Here is a 15,669-nt window from a genome sequence, read left to right on the forward strand (position 1 = left end):
AGGGGAAACAATTTACAAATGCTTTCCTAATTTATTTTCCCGAATGATTCGGCGGATTATTTACTTATAGGGTAAGTTCACTTATATTCGCACTACTCATTAATTTAACTTAGAATTATACACTATTTGTAGGTTTAAAATACAAAATTAAAATTCATTGTAAATTCAGACTCCCCAATAGCGGGCACTCCCCGTTAACGGACAAAAACTTTGATCCTGACAGTGTTCGCTATTGGGAGGTTTGACTGTAGATAGAAAAAGCTACACAATTAACAATAATTTCCCTGTACTGAATCAGGTAAAAATTATGAAAGCATAGGGAAACCGCTTTCAGCATACCTTTTGAATGGATATTAAACTAATGATTTTTACTGGCACACTTTCATTATTACAAAATTAATATTTCAGACTTAAACTCTTATTTTTGAAATTTTTGCAACCAAATCTTACATTAGTACACTCTTGTTCAAATGTCAAAGCTCAAAATGGAGACACTGAAGGCTCAAAAATACAGGACACCTCTGAGGCCGATATAAGCAATTCTCTTTGCCAATGTGTTAGTGGGACAATTCATGTCAAATTTTGATGCAGAGATTTTTGCAATCTCTCTAGCTCTGGAGAATTTCAAGAAAAATATCAATTGTTTCTCAAAGGCAGTTATTTTAGTTGATTCCAAAGCAGTCATACAGACTGCAGTTTAAGATCATAATGCAGAAACTTGGATCATCTCTAAACTTAGACAAACCTTGTCATTTTTTTTTTTTTTTCATTTAGAACAAAACAATCATTTTTAATGGATTCCTTCTCATGTAAGAATCAATGGTAACGAAAAGGCAGACTAGTCAAGAATGAAACACTCGAGCTGCAACCAATTCCTCCAGAGACCTTTTAAAAGCACATTTTTGAAAAATTAATGGGTAATTTCAGGTAGAAAAATCACTAGGTAAACCCTGGGCTAACATCCAAGACATTTGGAAAATGTTTACGCACACATAACAAAAATTCTTATCTTGCTATCTAATAGAAACTTAAATAAATTTCTGCACATTTACCTCTCTTGGACTAATAGGTGAAAGAGTTGTCTCTCTTTCCCCCACTAGTGAACGCTGGGGAACATATAAAGCACGTATATCTCTTTGAACATCTTGGTAAAATGCTGCCTCCCAAAACTGCTGATTCTGCCAAACAAGGTGCTCTTGAATACAAGTATAAGCAAACTGTATAACACCAGTGCATAACTTCTAGAAAATTAAGAAGAAATATTAATATAAAGGAAATTGTGTGTTAAAATTTAATCAGTTAATGAAATGCAGAAAATACAAACGTGAACAAAGTAGTTTACACGGGAAAACTAGAAATCAGGATTTTTTTTAAATACTTTTGATCTGAGAGTAAAAATGCTCAAAAAACAGTTGGATTTGGGGAAATTTCAAATTTAAAAATTTTAACACATTTTCCGTTCGTATGTTAGGTACACTATGATTGACAAATTTTATCAAAATTGAGTTATTGTCACAGGGTGGTCATTAGTAATTTCGTTTACCTAAATCTCTTGTTTTTTTTTTTTTTTTTTTTTTTTTTTTTTGTGATTTGTCAACGCAAAGTATTAAAAAACGCTATAGGAAAAACGTAGTATATGCATGTTTTGTGCAGTTTGCTAAGACAATTTGAACATAAGTGACAAATACTAAGCCTTTAAAGTGGTATCTGCGTAGTTACTCGTTATTTAATTAGTAATTACGTAGATACATCCTTTATACCTTAGTAAAGCAGCATATTTAATAATGTAGCAGTTTGTTGTAACTGAGTACTAAAATTTAGTTCACCTATTGATTGAATAGTTGATATAAGACAATAATAAAAACTAATACAACTTTGCATAAATGTTCAAGTAAATATTCAGCTTTTTAGTTAAAATACAAATTCTTAAAACTGAAATGCATATAAAATATTTATAACTAACTCTTTTATGCAAAAAAAAAAAAAAAGCATTTAAAACTACAGTCAATTATATTTTTGTTTAAGTATTGTCTGCTGTCAAAATTATGTCCTCAAAAAATGAATCTAGAAAGAAAAAAAAACATAAATGATAGCATAAAAATGCAACACATTCTTTGAATATAAAGAACAGAAAATTATTATAGTTTACAGTTTTAAATGTCTGAAATTTTGAAAACGGTATTTTTTAGAAGGCAGATTCTGTTACATTTGTATTAACAAAATAAAGCGACAGCTAAGTTCAAATAAAGCAGATGCTTTCAGTATAATTTAATAATACATTAAGCACATTTTACTAAGCTATTTTTGTCGTATCTGTGCAGATACCCCTAAACATGACGAGTAATATTCACTTACAGCGAAACTAACCTAGTATATGAAAACGTTATTGAAGAGAAAATTTATTGTAACTACATTCATTCATTTTAAATAAAGACTTTTAAGAAAATACGCTCTTATGTAGGTTAGATAAATTATTTACGAAATGACTATCGCGAGTTGAACGTGTAATTAAGTCACAAATTGAGTTGCAAAACTTTAATCATCAATTTTTCATTTTGAGTTCTCCTGCACATACCACGTTTGAGCTTAGCATGGCAGTAGGGACATATTTACATATTTTGATCAATTTTGGAAAATGTGTCGGTTTGTTGTTGTTTTTGTTTATTTTCCTTTGTGGGTGCTCAAACTAGTAGTGCAAGGAATGGAACAAAATTCAGTACTGAAGATAATGGGTGCTAATTACTTTCAAGCACCAGCTGCTCAAAAGATGGGGAAAGCCAAATTGTATGAAACAAAGGCAAGAAAACATATGTGATAGCAATATACCCCACACGCAGATATTAACTCCAACAAAAAAGGGGATCAAGTATACCCAGTCTTCAGTATAATGAATCTGTGAATTATCTTAACTACAGTGAAACCTGAGTATAACAATACTGTCTATAACAATAAACCTGTCTATAGCAATATTTTCCTTGGTCCCAGCAAAATGTCAGCATAAATAAGCAAATTGTCTATAATGATAACCTGTCTATAACAATATTTTTTTCAGGTCCCAACAGTATTGTTGTAGACAGGTTTTACTGTAAGTAGATATTTTTAATCTGATTGCTGGAACTAATTAATAGCATCCCATGAAGTGTTCTCTTATAATTTATAGTTGTAACTAAAGTTTCGCATGGAGACCACCAGCATGGACAGTACAATTACAAAGACACATAAAATTTTTCAATAAAATCACTTTGTTTACTAGTGAGAATTGCCATGAGATGAAATGTTAAATCTTATTCCTCGACGTTAAATTTTATTTTTCAGGTTCATTTACTGATATATACTGATCATCCATGTTTATACTAAGTAAATAAAAAAATTGCATTATTTTACTAATCATTTATGCTGGGATTGAGGGGTGGTCAACTACTGGTTGTATAAAATGCAATTAATGCCAATAGTTGACCAGAACGGTCAAGTAATGAACTTATGTTGGTTTCAAAGCTTTTTTTTTTCGAAACCAAAGTGATTAGAAACATTTTTTAGCTTAAGATAAACTATAATGCTACTTTTGTTCAAAAAAAAAGTTTTTTGCAGGTAATTGACTAACCGCCTGTTCGCTGAACCAATAGAACCAAAATTTGGGTTACGGTTATCTGAACAGTTGCTCTCCTAGTTGCGAAAGGTATAAACAACGTAGTATTAACACAGAATTTGTTATAGCAAATTAATTTCGGAAATTTCGAATTGCAACATCCACATTTTTCTTGTGAAAAATTGATCCACGTATTGAAAAACCTCAAATTGTGCTGTAACGAGTGGCGTGTGACAAAAACTGCAAAAATGAAAATTCTTTATCCTAGTGACAGTATAAAAGCGAAGCATTTTGCATAACTCACAGAGTAAGACAGTAGTAGAAGCACCAACCACTAAACACTATGTGCAAAGTTTAAGGAAAAAATATGTAAAATGCTGAGTAAATAGCGTTTCTTCAGTCTCAGTGCTTAAATTTTCAAACAAACAATTTTTGTCACACGTTGATCGATCGAAAGGCATTTCTGGCTCATCAATACGCTGATCAATTTGTGCAAGGAAAAAGTGGGTGTTGTTATTTGAAATTTTTGAAATTCTATCATTGTAACCACGGCCATCAGATCACTGCTTTATTTAAAATCATCAATTTCAAATGCATTCCTTCAAATAACTGTCCTAAAATTTTGGATCGATAGGTTCAGCGAATAGGCCGCTAGGACTGCGTATATAAGGATTTTTTTTTAGACACCCCTATAAACTATTACACATTTTTCATTTAAGTGTTACTTAATAGTAATGTTATATAATATAGAGGCATTATTCTGGCAGCTATGCTGACTAGATACGGGTCGATGGTAACGTTCGGGTCTTGTGGCGACTTACATGACGATGATATCATATCTGTTTAGAGTGGCTGCTATGGACTTGGCAAGAGATATCGCTAAGTTGGCATCGTTTTTGGCAACTTATTTTTGGCACCAAACTTGGCGAAAAATTGCTAAATGTCACCAAATTTGGCGACTTTTAGAAATTTAATAGGTCATTGCTGGCAGAGTTTAAAAGTATGTGCGAGTGTTGATTTTTTTAGCTATCGGTTTTAATTTATTTTGCGGATTATCCGAGAAATTCACTTATCTGCGATTACCATGTCACCCTATTCTGCAGATAATTGGGAGTTTACTGTACTTACACTGATAACTCATAATATCAATGCGTTATTTTTAGTAAATATTTAAGCATTATATGAGGGGTCCAGGATGGCTAGATTCTCTGCCTAAGGTGCCTTCGGCATTTCATATATCAATGATGTCATATGCGTTTTTAGTCGATAGACTTGGAAAGAAATTTAAGATGTAATATAAAGTTGGCATCATTTTTTGGTGACTTAGTTTTGCCAGCAAATGTCACGAAATTTTCACGACATTTTAACCTATTAGTCATCACTGTCGTGTAACCATCATCAAAGTAATGTGACATCTGTGATGACGTCATCCCCCAACAACCAATCAGGGGCAACCTTCAAAGGAACATAAGTACATACAGGCATGCATCCAGTCCGATTTTAATACTGTAGTTTTCAGATTTTACATTGTTTAAAAAGTGGTCAACTACTGGCAGACGCTGGTCAACTACTGGGGAAATATCCCTTTTTAACTTCTATTCCAAATAACTTGAAAAATAGTAAGCAAAACAGAAAAATGATTAGTAACTGTTGATCCTGATAGTTTTATAGACAAATAGAAAATTTTTCAATTTTTTTCCAGTTTTTTTTTTCCTGTGAAATTAAATAGAACTTGTAGAAATTTCCACTAAATGGTCAACTACTGGCAAATCACCCCACTAAATAATAATCTTCAAAGCATTTTTTTTAATATGAATATAGGAACAGCCTTTTATTTTTTTTAATTTTAAAGAAACATTTTTTTTTTTATTGCAACAATTATATCATATTCTGGTGATATGTAGGGTCAATAAATCATTAGAGTGTTTCTAGCTTCAAGATTCATCCCCCCCCCCCTTCAATCTACAAAACATTTTAAATTTGTGTGACTTGCATTATTTTTATGAAAAAATGAATTAAAATTGTAATAAACGTACTCTGCAAAATGCCATAGCCAAAGGTAAGATAGCAGCAGCTACACCATATTCATCCATCGAAGAATCATCCTGTAATTAATTTTAAAAACTTTATCAAAAAACGAAAAAGTAAAATAAAACTAATTTTCCATCCAAATAACAACTAAAAACAGCTTACTTGACTAGACTTACCTGCAAAGCACAATTCATGAGTCTAACAACTAAATCAAACTGCTGATGTTCTAGCATTGCTTTATTTCCAGTTACATGCAGAGCAAGTTCCTGAGTTAGAGCCAAACGAGCAGTTTTATTTTTCAAAGCTCTAAGAACTGCTGGAAATGTCTAAAATGCAATGAAAAAAAAAACATTCAATTAGAGAAATTATCATTCATCACAAAAAAAACTTATATTCGATTAAAATTATTACCTTCCTAGCATCTGAAATTTTGTTTTCAAATATACAATTAACACAGTTTCGTAGAACTTCAAGTCGACGAGCACTATTTGTGACTAAGCCTCGATTATCAAGCCAAGAAGGAATTTGAGGTCCAACAGGCACTATCCTTGGCTGCTGAGGCTTAATTGCAGAGAGTCTGAAACAGTTATATGTATTTAGGTTATGTGACTCATGAGAAATGTCCATTACTGAGACAAAAAAAACAACAACATTATTTTAACATTGTTTCTGGAAATCTCCAAAAATGTAATGGCACTGTATACAAGTAGAGTCCATGTTCTTCGTAAGGTCAAGCGATGAAACAAGGATCTAAGTCTTTGTAGGGTGTTCTGCGTAAAATTTCATTTTTTTTTCCAGATTTATATTTTACGGAATTTCCTGGGGTATATTTTACAAACATTACCAATTTTAATGTTAATTCTATGGGAATCTCATTGAAAATTGATATCGTCAAACCAGCACAAAAATCTGCATCTGTTTTCTATTGACAACTTGGCGATATATCAGCACAGGGTAGCCAACTTATGACATAACTTCTGTTTGCGTTGAAATTAACATCAATTTGTAACAAAAAAACATGTAACGACCACTTTTAAAGAATCCAAATGCAACAAAAATGGGAGGTGCATACAAGATCCCACAGACACTACACATTAAATTTCAACCTTCTACAGCATACCGTTTTTGAATTATGCCAGATAGATATTGCTAGGGTTTTTTTCCAAAACTTAAAAAACTCCTTGACATTTTTCAGAGGCGTGAAGCATATGAAAATCCAAAAGATCATATTATTGATCAGTTCCATAAGAAAATTAAATTTCTAAGGATGGCAAGAAAGAAAAGATGCGTACTATTTTGATTTACAACCTTTAGACTTTTGAAATTTTGAACTGAAAAAAAAAACATTCAAAATTCAGTTTTTGAAATTCTAACCGTTTTTTGTTTTAAATTTTTATTCAAAATAGGATGAAAATACGGTTGACTAAATTTTTAAGTTGTATTTGGTATTTCTGATTTTTAATGCATGAAAAATGATTGTATAGGTGTTTAAAAATCTCTGACCAGATACACACGTACATACATATATACACACATACCTCATTAAAAAAAACTGGATAATTAACTCGAGGAAGGTCCAAATGAATATTTAAGTGATCCATACAAATTTATAGGAACATATGCACATGCAGACGGCAGGGAAAAACTACTCAAAATTCAGTTGGGCGTGAGTGAAATGAAAATTTAGGTGGAGATTTAAGTGAATATTTTTTTGTGAATTCAGTACTGCCCTTATTTCTTACAAGGAGATAAAAATCAAACAAAAACATTTAATGTTTTATAAATATCAAATAATCTTAAAAAAATCAACATAAAACTGCTCGATATGGCTTTCATACCAGCAGCTCAGTTCAGCCTAAAGAAAAGCATTAGGCGCCATGATCTTTAAATTTTAACATACTCACTCCAGTCAGTGGTAGAAAATGATTCTCCAATTAGAACATTGTTGAATGAGCCATGGGTAGATTGAGAAGTTTTTATCTTGAATTTTTTAATTTTTTAATATTTATAATGCATCAAATGTTTCACTGTGAACACCACATATAGGAGGGTTTTAAATTAAAACTTTTTTATTCAATAAATGCATTCAGCACCATTTGAATTACAGGCAGCTCAAATTTCATCTCATTTAGACCTGTAGAATGGATTCTAGAGCCCTATGAAGTGGGAAACTTATTTATTGCTGACCCTATATGCATATATCTTTTGTGATAAAACTACTTACTTTGCCCTGAGTGACTGTTTTGACATTCCCTCATCAATGATGCTTTGGACCAATTTTGAACAGATGACTGAAAAAGTAGGTTGATGAATTCGTGTAAAAGCTCCTTCCGTAGGTTTTGGAATTTTCTGTACATATGGTTGAGGATTTGGGTTTTCCTTTAAGAGACACATGTGATAAATTTTATTTTCAGAATCATACATACAAGCATACTGTTATTTATCAACTTTACTCTCAAATAAATTTACTACTACTTTTATTTCGACTTGTTATTTTAGCTCATGATTTAATAGTTATATAAACAGTGGTGTTCCCATAGGGTATACTCCATATATGCGGTATACTCTCAAACATTTTTTAGACCTATAGCGTATATGCTCAAGCTTCATAAAATTTCATATTATGACATACTATGTTTTTGATCACATACACAAATTGTGTGTAATGGATTACGGGGAGTATACCCTCAAAAAAACTGATGGGAACATCACTGTATATAAATAATATAAGATTTTATAGTTTTGAAGAAGAGTAATAGAATACATTTTTAAAACATGAAAAGAATTTTTAAATTTATCTAATACTGTTAATTAAACTAATACATAGGAAACTAAATTATTCAAACATAAAATACCACATTAAAACTATAGACACAAAAATACAATCATCATAACCTTTTTTTATTATTATTATCTTGCATCAGCTAGTTTATTTTGTTAGTAAATTTATATAATTAGGATTTTAAATGAAGTAAACCCAGAATAAAAGCAAAATTCATGTAAATTTCTGTATGAGTTCAAGTTCAGCAACAATGCAGTGAAAAAATTTCACTATATTGATCAAGCATTTGGTTAAAGAACTGCAAATGAATAAACAACAGTGGTGGTTTATGAAATTTCATACTGAAAATATGCTCTTCCTAACTACAAAAATGTTTCCTCAAACTTCAAAGTATTTAGTGGGAATGTAGGGAAAATATTTACTATGCTTTTAGCACTACCAATCAGTAATATTGTAACTATGTAAATAACATATGCAGCCTATTCCAGTCAGGAAAAAGTAACCACTGAAGATCAAAGCATATCATGATACAAGCAATTTTCAAAAATTGATACTCATATGATAACAGTTTGCTCTAGAGCCAAAAATTATTTTTGTTATTATACAATGATAAAGTTCTTGACATTAATATTTTAAATATTAATTGAGACATAAAAATATCCAGTGCAGTGTTTATTTGTTTAATACTAAGCTTAATTGTAAATCTTTTGTACATTTAGTCAAGAACATGCTGGGCAAAGTGGGTGGGACAAAATGAAATAGTTCATTTTGTTCCCTTATTCAATCATTTATTAAATCACTTACGTATTCACTTATTCATTTACATTCCTTCATTAATAACTCACTTATTTATTCATTCACTTATGATCTTATTCATTCACCATTTTATTCACTCATTTATTTTTACACAAAAAATAATTATTGTACTTATTGGTTCATTGTTTCAAAATCCTTACATTTATTTATTCATTCATTTAATCAAAAATGTTTTCCTGATTTAATTGACAAAACTTTATTTTTCATTTTGCTCCAAGGAAAAAAAGGTAAACATTTTCCAGTTTTTTGAAGATACAAATTTATAGCGAAAAACGAAAAATAAGGTTTCAATGAAAGTTTTATAATAAAATTCATAGTTCTTTCTTTATGTAAAGTAATTTTCAAAATAAATTTCCAATTCCTTTATTTTGAGAAAAGTACGTTATCTTAACTATTCTGAAATAAAAAGGAAGAGAAACCTCTTAGTACAATATCCCATTCTAGTGCACCCGTAACAACTAAATCATTAGAAAAACTAAGTATCTAACACAGTCCTTTCTAATAAAATGTTTTTAAAAAATTAAACATCAAAATTCTCACATTCAGATAAAGTTGTTGAGCTAACTCTTGGATATGTTGTAGAACTGATGAAGAATTCTTAATTTCAGCCTTTAATGCATCTTGCATAGTTGCATATATCTAAATTGAAAAAAAAAAAAAAATCACACATTAAAAGTATGTCATGTTTTAAATATTTTGTCCTTCATTTTTGAATGCAATATTTGAATCTACAAACCTCATCAAAAATATCACAGACTCGATAGGGAGGACCTCTTTCAGAAACAAATGTGTTAAAGAACATGCAGTCTAGAACTTTAATCAGAAAGTCACAATCAGAAAATGTTTGTTGTCCCAGAAATGCTGCCTGTAAAAATAACATAAGCACTTAACATTGTTAAAACAAATTTCTTATTTGAAACTACAGTCGAACCTCGTTATCACGACACCTTTGGGACTGTCAACAAAGTGTCGTCATAGCCGGAGGGACGTCATAACCGGAATAGTTTAAAAAATTCATAATTAAACATTAGTTAACCATAAAATTAGATTTAATGAAGAAATTAATAGTTTATTTTTTTAATTACATATAACTAATGAAAATTTGAATTATTGGTGAATATAACAAAAATTATCCAAAAAAAACTTCACTTATTACTAAAATTTTTTTTCTTTTTTTTTCCAATTCTACAATTCTTATCCAATAAAATGTTTGATAAATTTTTGAATAATATTTGTCACACTCCTTCTTACACGAAATTAAGATTTTGACGGCTAAGCCCCACCTTTCCCTTTCTAATCCTTTTATCCACTTTAAGAGTTGTGTTTCCCTTTTCAATCTAATGAGGAGCCCCTTATCTCTTTTTCTCTCATGGGAGAAGCTTCTCGTCCAGTATTGCAATCCACCTGCTTTGAATTCCTTTCTACTGTCTCTCTTGTCAAAGTCTGAAACCTGTACCTTTTAGAACTTATCTATTCGCCCCCCACTATTCTTGAGGTGTAATGCCTGGTCAAATCTCTAGTCAGAGTCTGAAGATCCTACAACAAACATTTCCAGATGTCTTCATTATTTTACTGAACATTTTTTGATTGCAAAGAAATATTTGGTCCAGTCCGCGCAGCTCGAAGCGTCGTCGTAACCGGAGTTGCACGAAAAAACTGTCGTAAAATCCGGAGCCACATAACATTGAAATTATATGGCATAAGCTCGGAACTTTGAAAAAGTGACGTGACATCCGGAGTGTCGTGAAATCCGGGTGTCGCGATAGCGAGGTTTGACTGTATATAATATTGCAAAATGTAGAGTATTGCCTAAAATTGCCAAATCCCCAAAAATGAGATTCCTCTTTATAAAGATCATTTTTATCAAAAGTTTTTAAAATGTGCCATTGTAGAATCTCTAATGTTCAAAGCAACAAGGCGTCCACCTAAAATATACACAAATAGGGTTGAATTTGGCATTCAACTCTTTGAAACCTGCACAAATCCTTTTGATTCAGCAATCAGCAATGCATTACAAAAGAGAAAAGATGTTGCTGCCACACTACTAAGTTTAAGTCTATTGTCTTCTTCCAGCTGTTTTATCAATCAGCATTCAATTTAAATAAGGCACTTTTCATTAAAAACATAAGCTAACCAAAAAAATCTTCCCAGATCCATTATTTCATCTAATCAATTTTATCAATTTTTTAGTCATTTGAGGGACTCAGTTTTATTTTGTTTATGTATTAGCTTCATTTTCTTTACTTTCAAGTTTATTCTTGTACTTATTAATTAATGTATTTGTCTATTTTTTCATTATTGATGACTGGTAAACAAGGAGAAAATTGCCAGCCAAAACAAAAAAAAAAAAAACTTTACAGCAGTAATCTTGTTTTCTGCAACACCAAACTTTCTCATGCCCAAAATTAGCTCAGGCATTTCAAATTTTGAACTTTTCAATTATCCAAACTGGATTCATTTGATGCAGATAAGGCATTATGTATTCATTACATAGATCCCCCTCCCCCTTCTGGCACAGAATGTTTGATCTCTGAAGTTGAAGGGCTCGGGGCAGCCACAAGGAGTGACTTTTCAATCAAAATTTTTCTTTCTCATAACTAAAATGAAATAAACATGACAATGGATTATGTCATTTGGAGAAAAACATATCTAGTTTTAGTATTGCAGAGAATATAGAATGTATAACACCTTTAAAAAATTCTAAAAATATTTTTTTATAAGTTGGAAGTTGGCCTACTGAAAAATTCACATCATGTGGCATATCACATTCTTGCCCCGAGCTCTTCAGTTGTAAATAGCTTTGTTCGTGTTGGAATTTCTGCTTCACAATTGCAAACACGCTCCATGAGGCCTAGTCTCTGCCCAATACGTAAAAATTTAATGCATGCAACACCCACCCGTGACGTCACTTTTACGTACGCAACAAAACTCGCTAGTCTCTGCCCTTTCTTACCGGACGCAAAAGGCAGCTGCTGAAAAGCGAACGTACGGTAAATTAACGCCATGATTTTTCTGGCGTAAACCTTTCGTACGTACGTTCAAGAGTCAGAACAAAGATGGCTGCTGTATTCGCCGCACATTGAGTTTTGTGAAACTTGATGAACTATTGGAACTTATCGAAAGAAAAGTATTGAAGGATCATCACACGCGTTGGATATTTTTGATGCAAGGTTTGTCGAACTTTATAAATAGATCAAAAGTTAAGTGATGAACGCCACAGAAGTGAAACATTGCTTTCCCTCCTGTATAGAGGATTACCAGCTAATTTGCGAGTACTATATTCTTCGTCATACTACAAACACAACATCATTTTTAACTCTTAGCGTTCATTTATATTTATTGATAAGAGTGAAGTAAAACATCTTGCACCATGGCCCTACGAAATTAGCTGTTGATTTTGTTCGTACAGATTAATTATTTTCCGACAGGTAATAAGTGGGTCATAAACCAAGCAATAAAAAAAACAAAATTCTCAAGCTGATCGTTTCAGATTTTCAAGAAACTTTTAGAAATCCTACTACTCTCTGACACTTCAAATGTATATAAATTTAAAAAAAAAAAAACTATCTTACACAATTGATCAGTAATTAATGTCTGAGTTTGTTAAACACTATTTTCCTGGCAGCGTTTTGAAATGTTATACCTAACTCAAGTTTATGGGAGCTTCAGAGTTGCATAATAGCTCATTTTAAAGTAAACTGCATGTGCCTTACTTTGATATGTAACAACACAAATATTTCAGGTAAAAATATTTTTCACAATTTCGAATTTTGACATTGTGTCTCAAAAATTCAGGTTTTTTTTTTGAAATGTATTATAATGAATGCATCCCAAATGTTCAGAGTGGGCTCAGAACAGTTGCAGCAAATATTGTAGGATAATTTTTGCAAAAAATTGACTTTCAAAAGTCCTGACTAGTGATATGCCGGATATCCGAGGGAAGATAAAAATTTGTATCCTTATGTTTTTTACGGATCTTAAAATCTTTTATATTCTTGAATTTCAACACATATTTGAATTCTAAATATAGATAGGTATGAAACACTCTTAAATTCTATGTAAGTTATGAGTTTTCATTTAGTTAATTAATAAGGTATCATTTCAGAAATTAAATAAGTTAATTTTTAAACCCCGACTGTATTAGGAAAGAGATAAGTTTGACATGTATATTTGTGTGTGTTTGTGGAATCGTAACTCCCAAACAGATGAAACAATTTTGTTCCTTTTTTTACGCTCAAAAGGTGACTTGATTGAAAGTGTTCTTAGCTTGGTCTCGTCTTTGTAACACTAATTAGCCAGGGGTGTCCACCTCTTCCCCAAATACAACAGAGAAAAAAAACCCTGAAAACAACCCTCCTAAAATTTTCAATACCGTAGACTGACCTTCCCTTGGTGGACACCTATGAATTAATGAAGATATTAATTAAAAACCAACTTAGCGTTTTTCGCAGTTTTAACAGTGAGATCTTATATATGTGCGTTTAAATATTGGCACTAGTTGAAAGAATGAAATTTTCTGCGTTTAATATTTGTTAGGAATTTCCAAGTAGGAGTTATAATCTTGTTTACATAAAAGAAAATTTTGAGTACAATGTTACACCTTTATGCTTTCGAGTAATAACAATTTCTTTGCTGCTCCACGATTTAAAATTTACCTGCTTTCAGTTTCTTGCGTGTACTGACCCACAAGAAGTTCTCACGGATCTAGACACTAGTGATCCCTATCCGCAGATCTGAACTTTTAACGATCCTGCACATCACTAGTTATAAGTTTTTTTTTTTTTTTTTAGCTACATAGCTGTACAATAGCGCATTTTAAAGATAATTTCATGATCTTTCATCTCTGATTGTTAAGTTAAACATTTTTTTATTCCAATAATTTTAAAATAGTGTACTTTTTAAAATTTTGTTGTAGTCCCACTCTGAACATTTTTGGCCCTATTCACTAAAATACAGTAAAAATCATGCTATTTTTTATAAAATGACACTATTCTCATTTTTTTTAAGTTGAAAAATTTAGGAAAGAGAATTTTTTTCCGAAAAGTATTTAAATTACACATTCAACTGAAGTGCATGTTTTTCTCTTCAAAGTGAGCTATAATACAGCTCTAGCTCTCATAAAGCTTGAATTATAAAATTTTAAGCACTGCCAGCAAGTTAAAAAAAAGTGCTGTGCATTTTAACAACTTTCAGAAATTAATTACTAATCAAGTATGAAAGTTTTTTAAAAATTATGTACAGTAACCCCTCTAATACAGACACTAACGGGACAATTTTTTTGTCAGCAAAAGAGGGGTGTCCGCAGGACAGAGATTTAATAATGTTATTTTCCTTGAAATCGGAGAATAAAATATTGTCCACATCAGAGGGGTGGCCGTTAGGAGGGGTTTTACTGTTACATTTAAGATGTCAGAGAGTAGGGTTTCTAAAACTTTCATGAAAATCTGAGACGGTCAGGTTGAGAATTTTATTTATTTATTTATTTATTTATTTGATATGCTCCATTTGCGTGTCGAATAATATTAATTTGTGCAAATAAAATAAACAACAATGTTTCTAGGGCCAAGCTGCAAGACCTTTTACTTCACTCCCATGAATAAATATAAATGAATGCTAGGAATTAAAAATGATGTTGTGTTTGCCAAATGATGAGGTAAATTAGTTAGTAATCCCATAATGATGAAAGAGCAAATGAGCTGGTAATATTGCTGACGGAAAGCAATGTTTCATTCCTGTGAGGTTAATCTGAATATTTTGGACAGAAAAAAAAGTTTGACAAACTTTGCATCTAAACTATTCAACACATTGTATAAGACTCCTGAAATACTTGTCTTTTGATGCATTCCAATATTTCTGGTTCTTCATGTTGAACACTCAAAGCAGCAAATTCAGCACTCAGCAGCCATCATAGACTTTGCACATAATAGCTGTAAGCTCAGGTGCACATGTATACTTCCGTAGGACCCCCTCAAGCTACAATAGGGTCTCATTTCACAATTTTCCATGGGAGGGGGGGAAGGCTAAAGATTTGTGCTCAATGGATTATATAGGGAAAAAACAATAAAATGCGTACACAATAATGCCAAATTTGATTGTTTATAAAATCCAAAGGGTCCCCTTACCACCCAATTGATGGATCTGGAATTCATGTTCTTCACTACATATCATCATTCCCATAATACACATCACAAAATTTTACATAGTTGCGGAACCAATAAATGCACATTTACATCAATGTACATCGTTGTTTCTTCAATATGCACTTTATTTGTATTCCTTCGAACAAATTTCTTTACTTAAGCTGTCATTTTATTATAAAAAGGAATATTAAAACATATTCTGTACAAACTGCAGTATAGTTGTAATGGAATTTTAGAGGCTCTGCCCCCTGCTCGTTTAGCTCGCAAACCCCCGGTTGCCACCTGTGGGGACTCAAAGCCACTTGCAGCAGGTG

At 31.6% G+C, this 15,669-nt stretch overlaps 1 protein-coding gene across 1 annotated transcript in view; it reads right to left on the reverse strand.

Moving 5' to 3' along the window:
* The window catches only part of LOC129216325 (myotubularin-related protein 13-like), a 60,029-nt gene that overhangs the window by 16,487 nt on the left and 27,873 nt on the right, over positions 1–15,669 (reverse strand). Inside the window, exons 11-17 of the mRNA XM_054850536.1 lie at positions 9,952–10,080; positions 9,756–9,854; positions 7,842–7,996; positions 6,029–6,194; positions 5,794–5,943; positions 5,623–5,691; positions 1,053–1,241 (exon numbers count right to left, since the gene is read on the reverse strand). Coding sequence (XP_054706511.1) covers positions 1,053–1,241; positions 5,623–5,691; positions 5,794–5,943; positions 6,029–6,194; positions 7,842–7,996; positions 9,756–9,854; positions 9,952–10,080 — 957 coding nt within the window. The remainder of the gene's footprint in view (positions 1–1,052; positions 1,242–5,622; positions 5,692–5,793; positions 5,944–6,028; positions 6,195–7,841; positions 7,997–9,755; positions 9,855–9,951; positions 10,081–15,669) is intronic.

This window comes from Uloborus diversus, chromosome 2 (genome assembly GCF_026930045.1).
Source record: "Uloborus diversus isolate 005 chromosome 2, Udiv.v.3.1, whole genome shotgun sequence".
NCBI lineage: Eukaryota > Metazoa > Arthropoda > Arachnida > Araneae > Uloboridae > Uloborus > Uloborus diversus.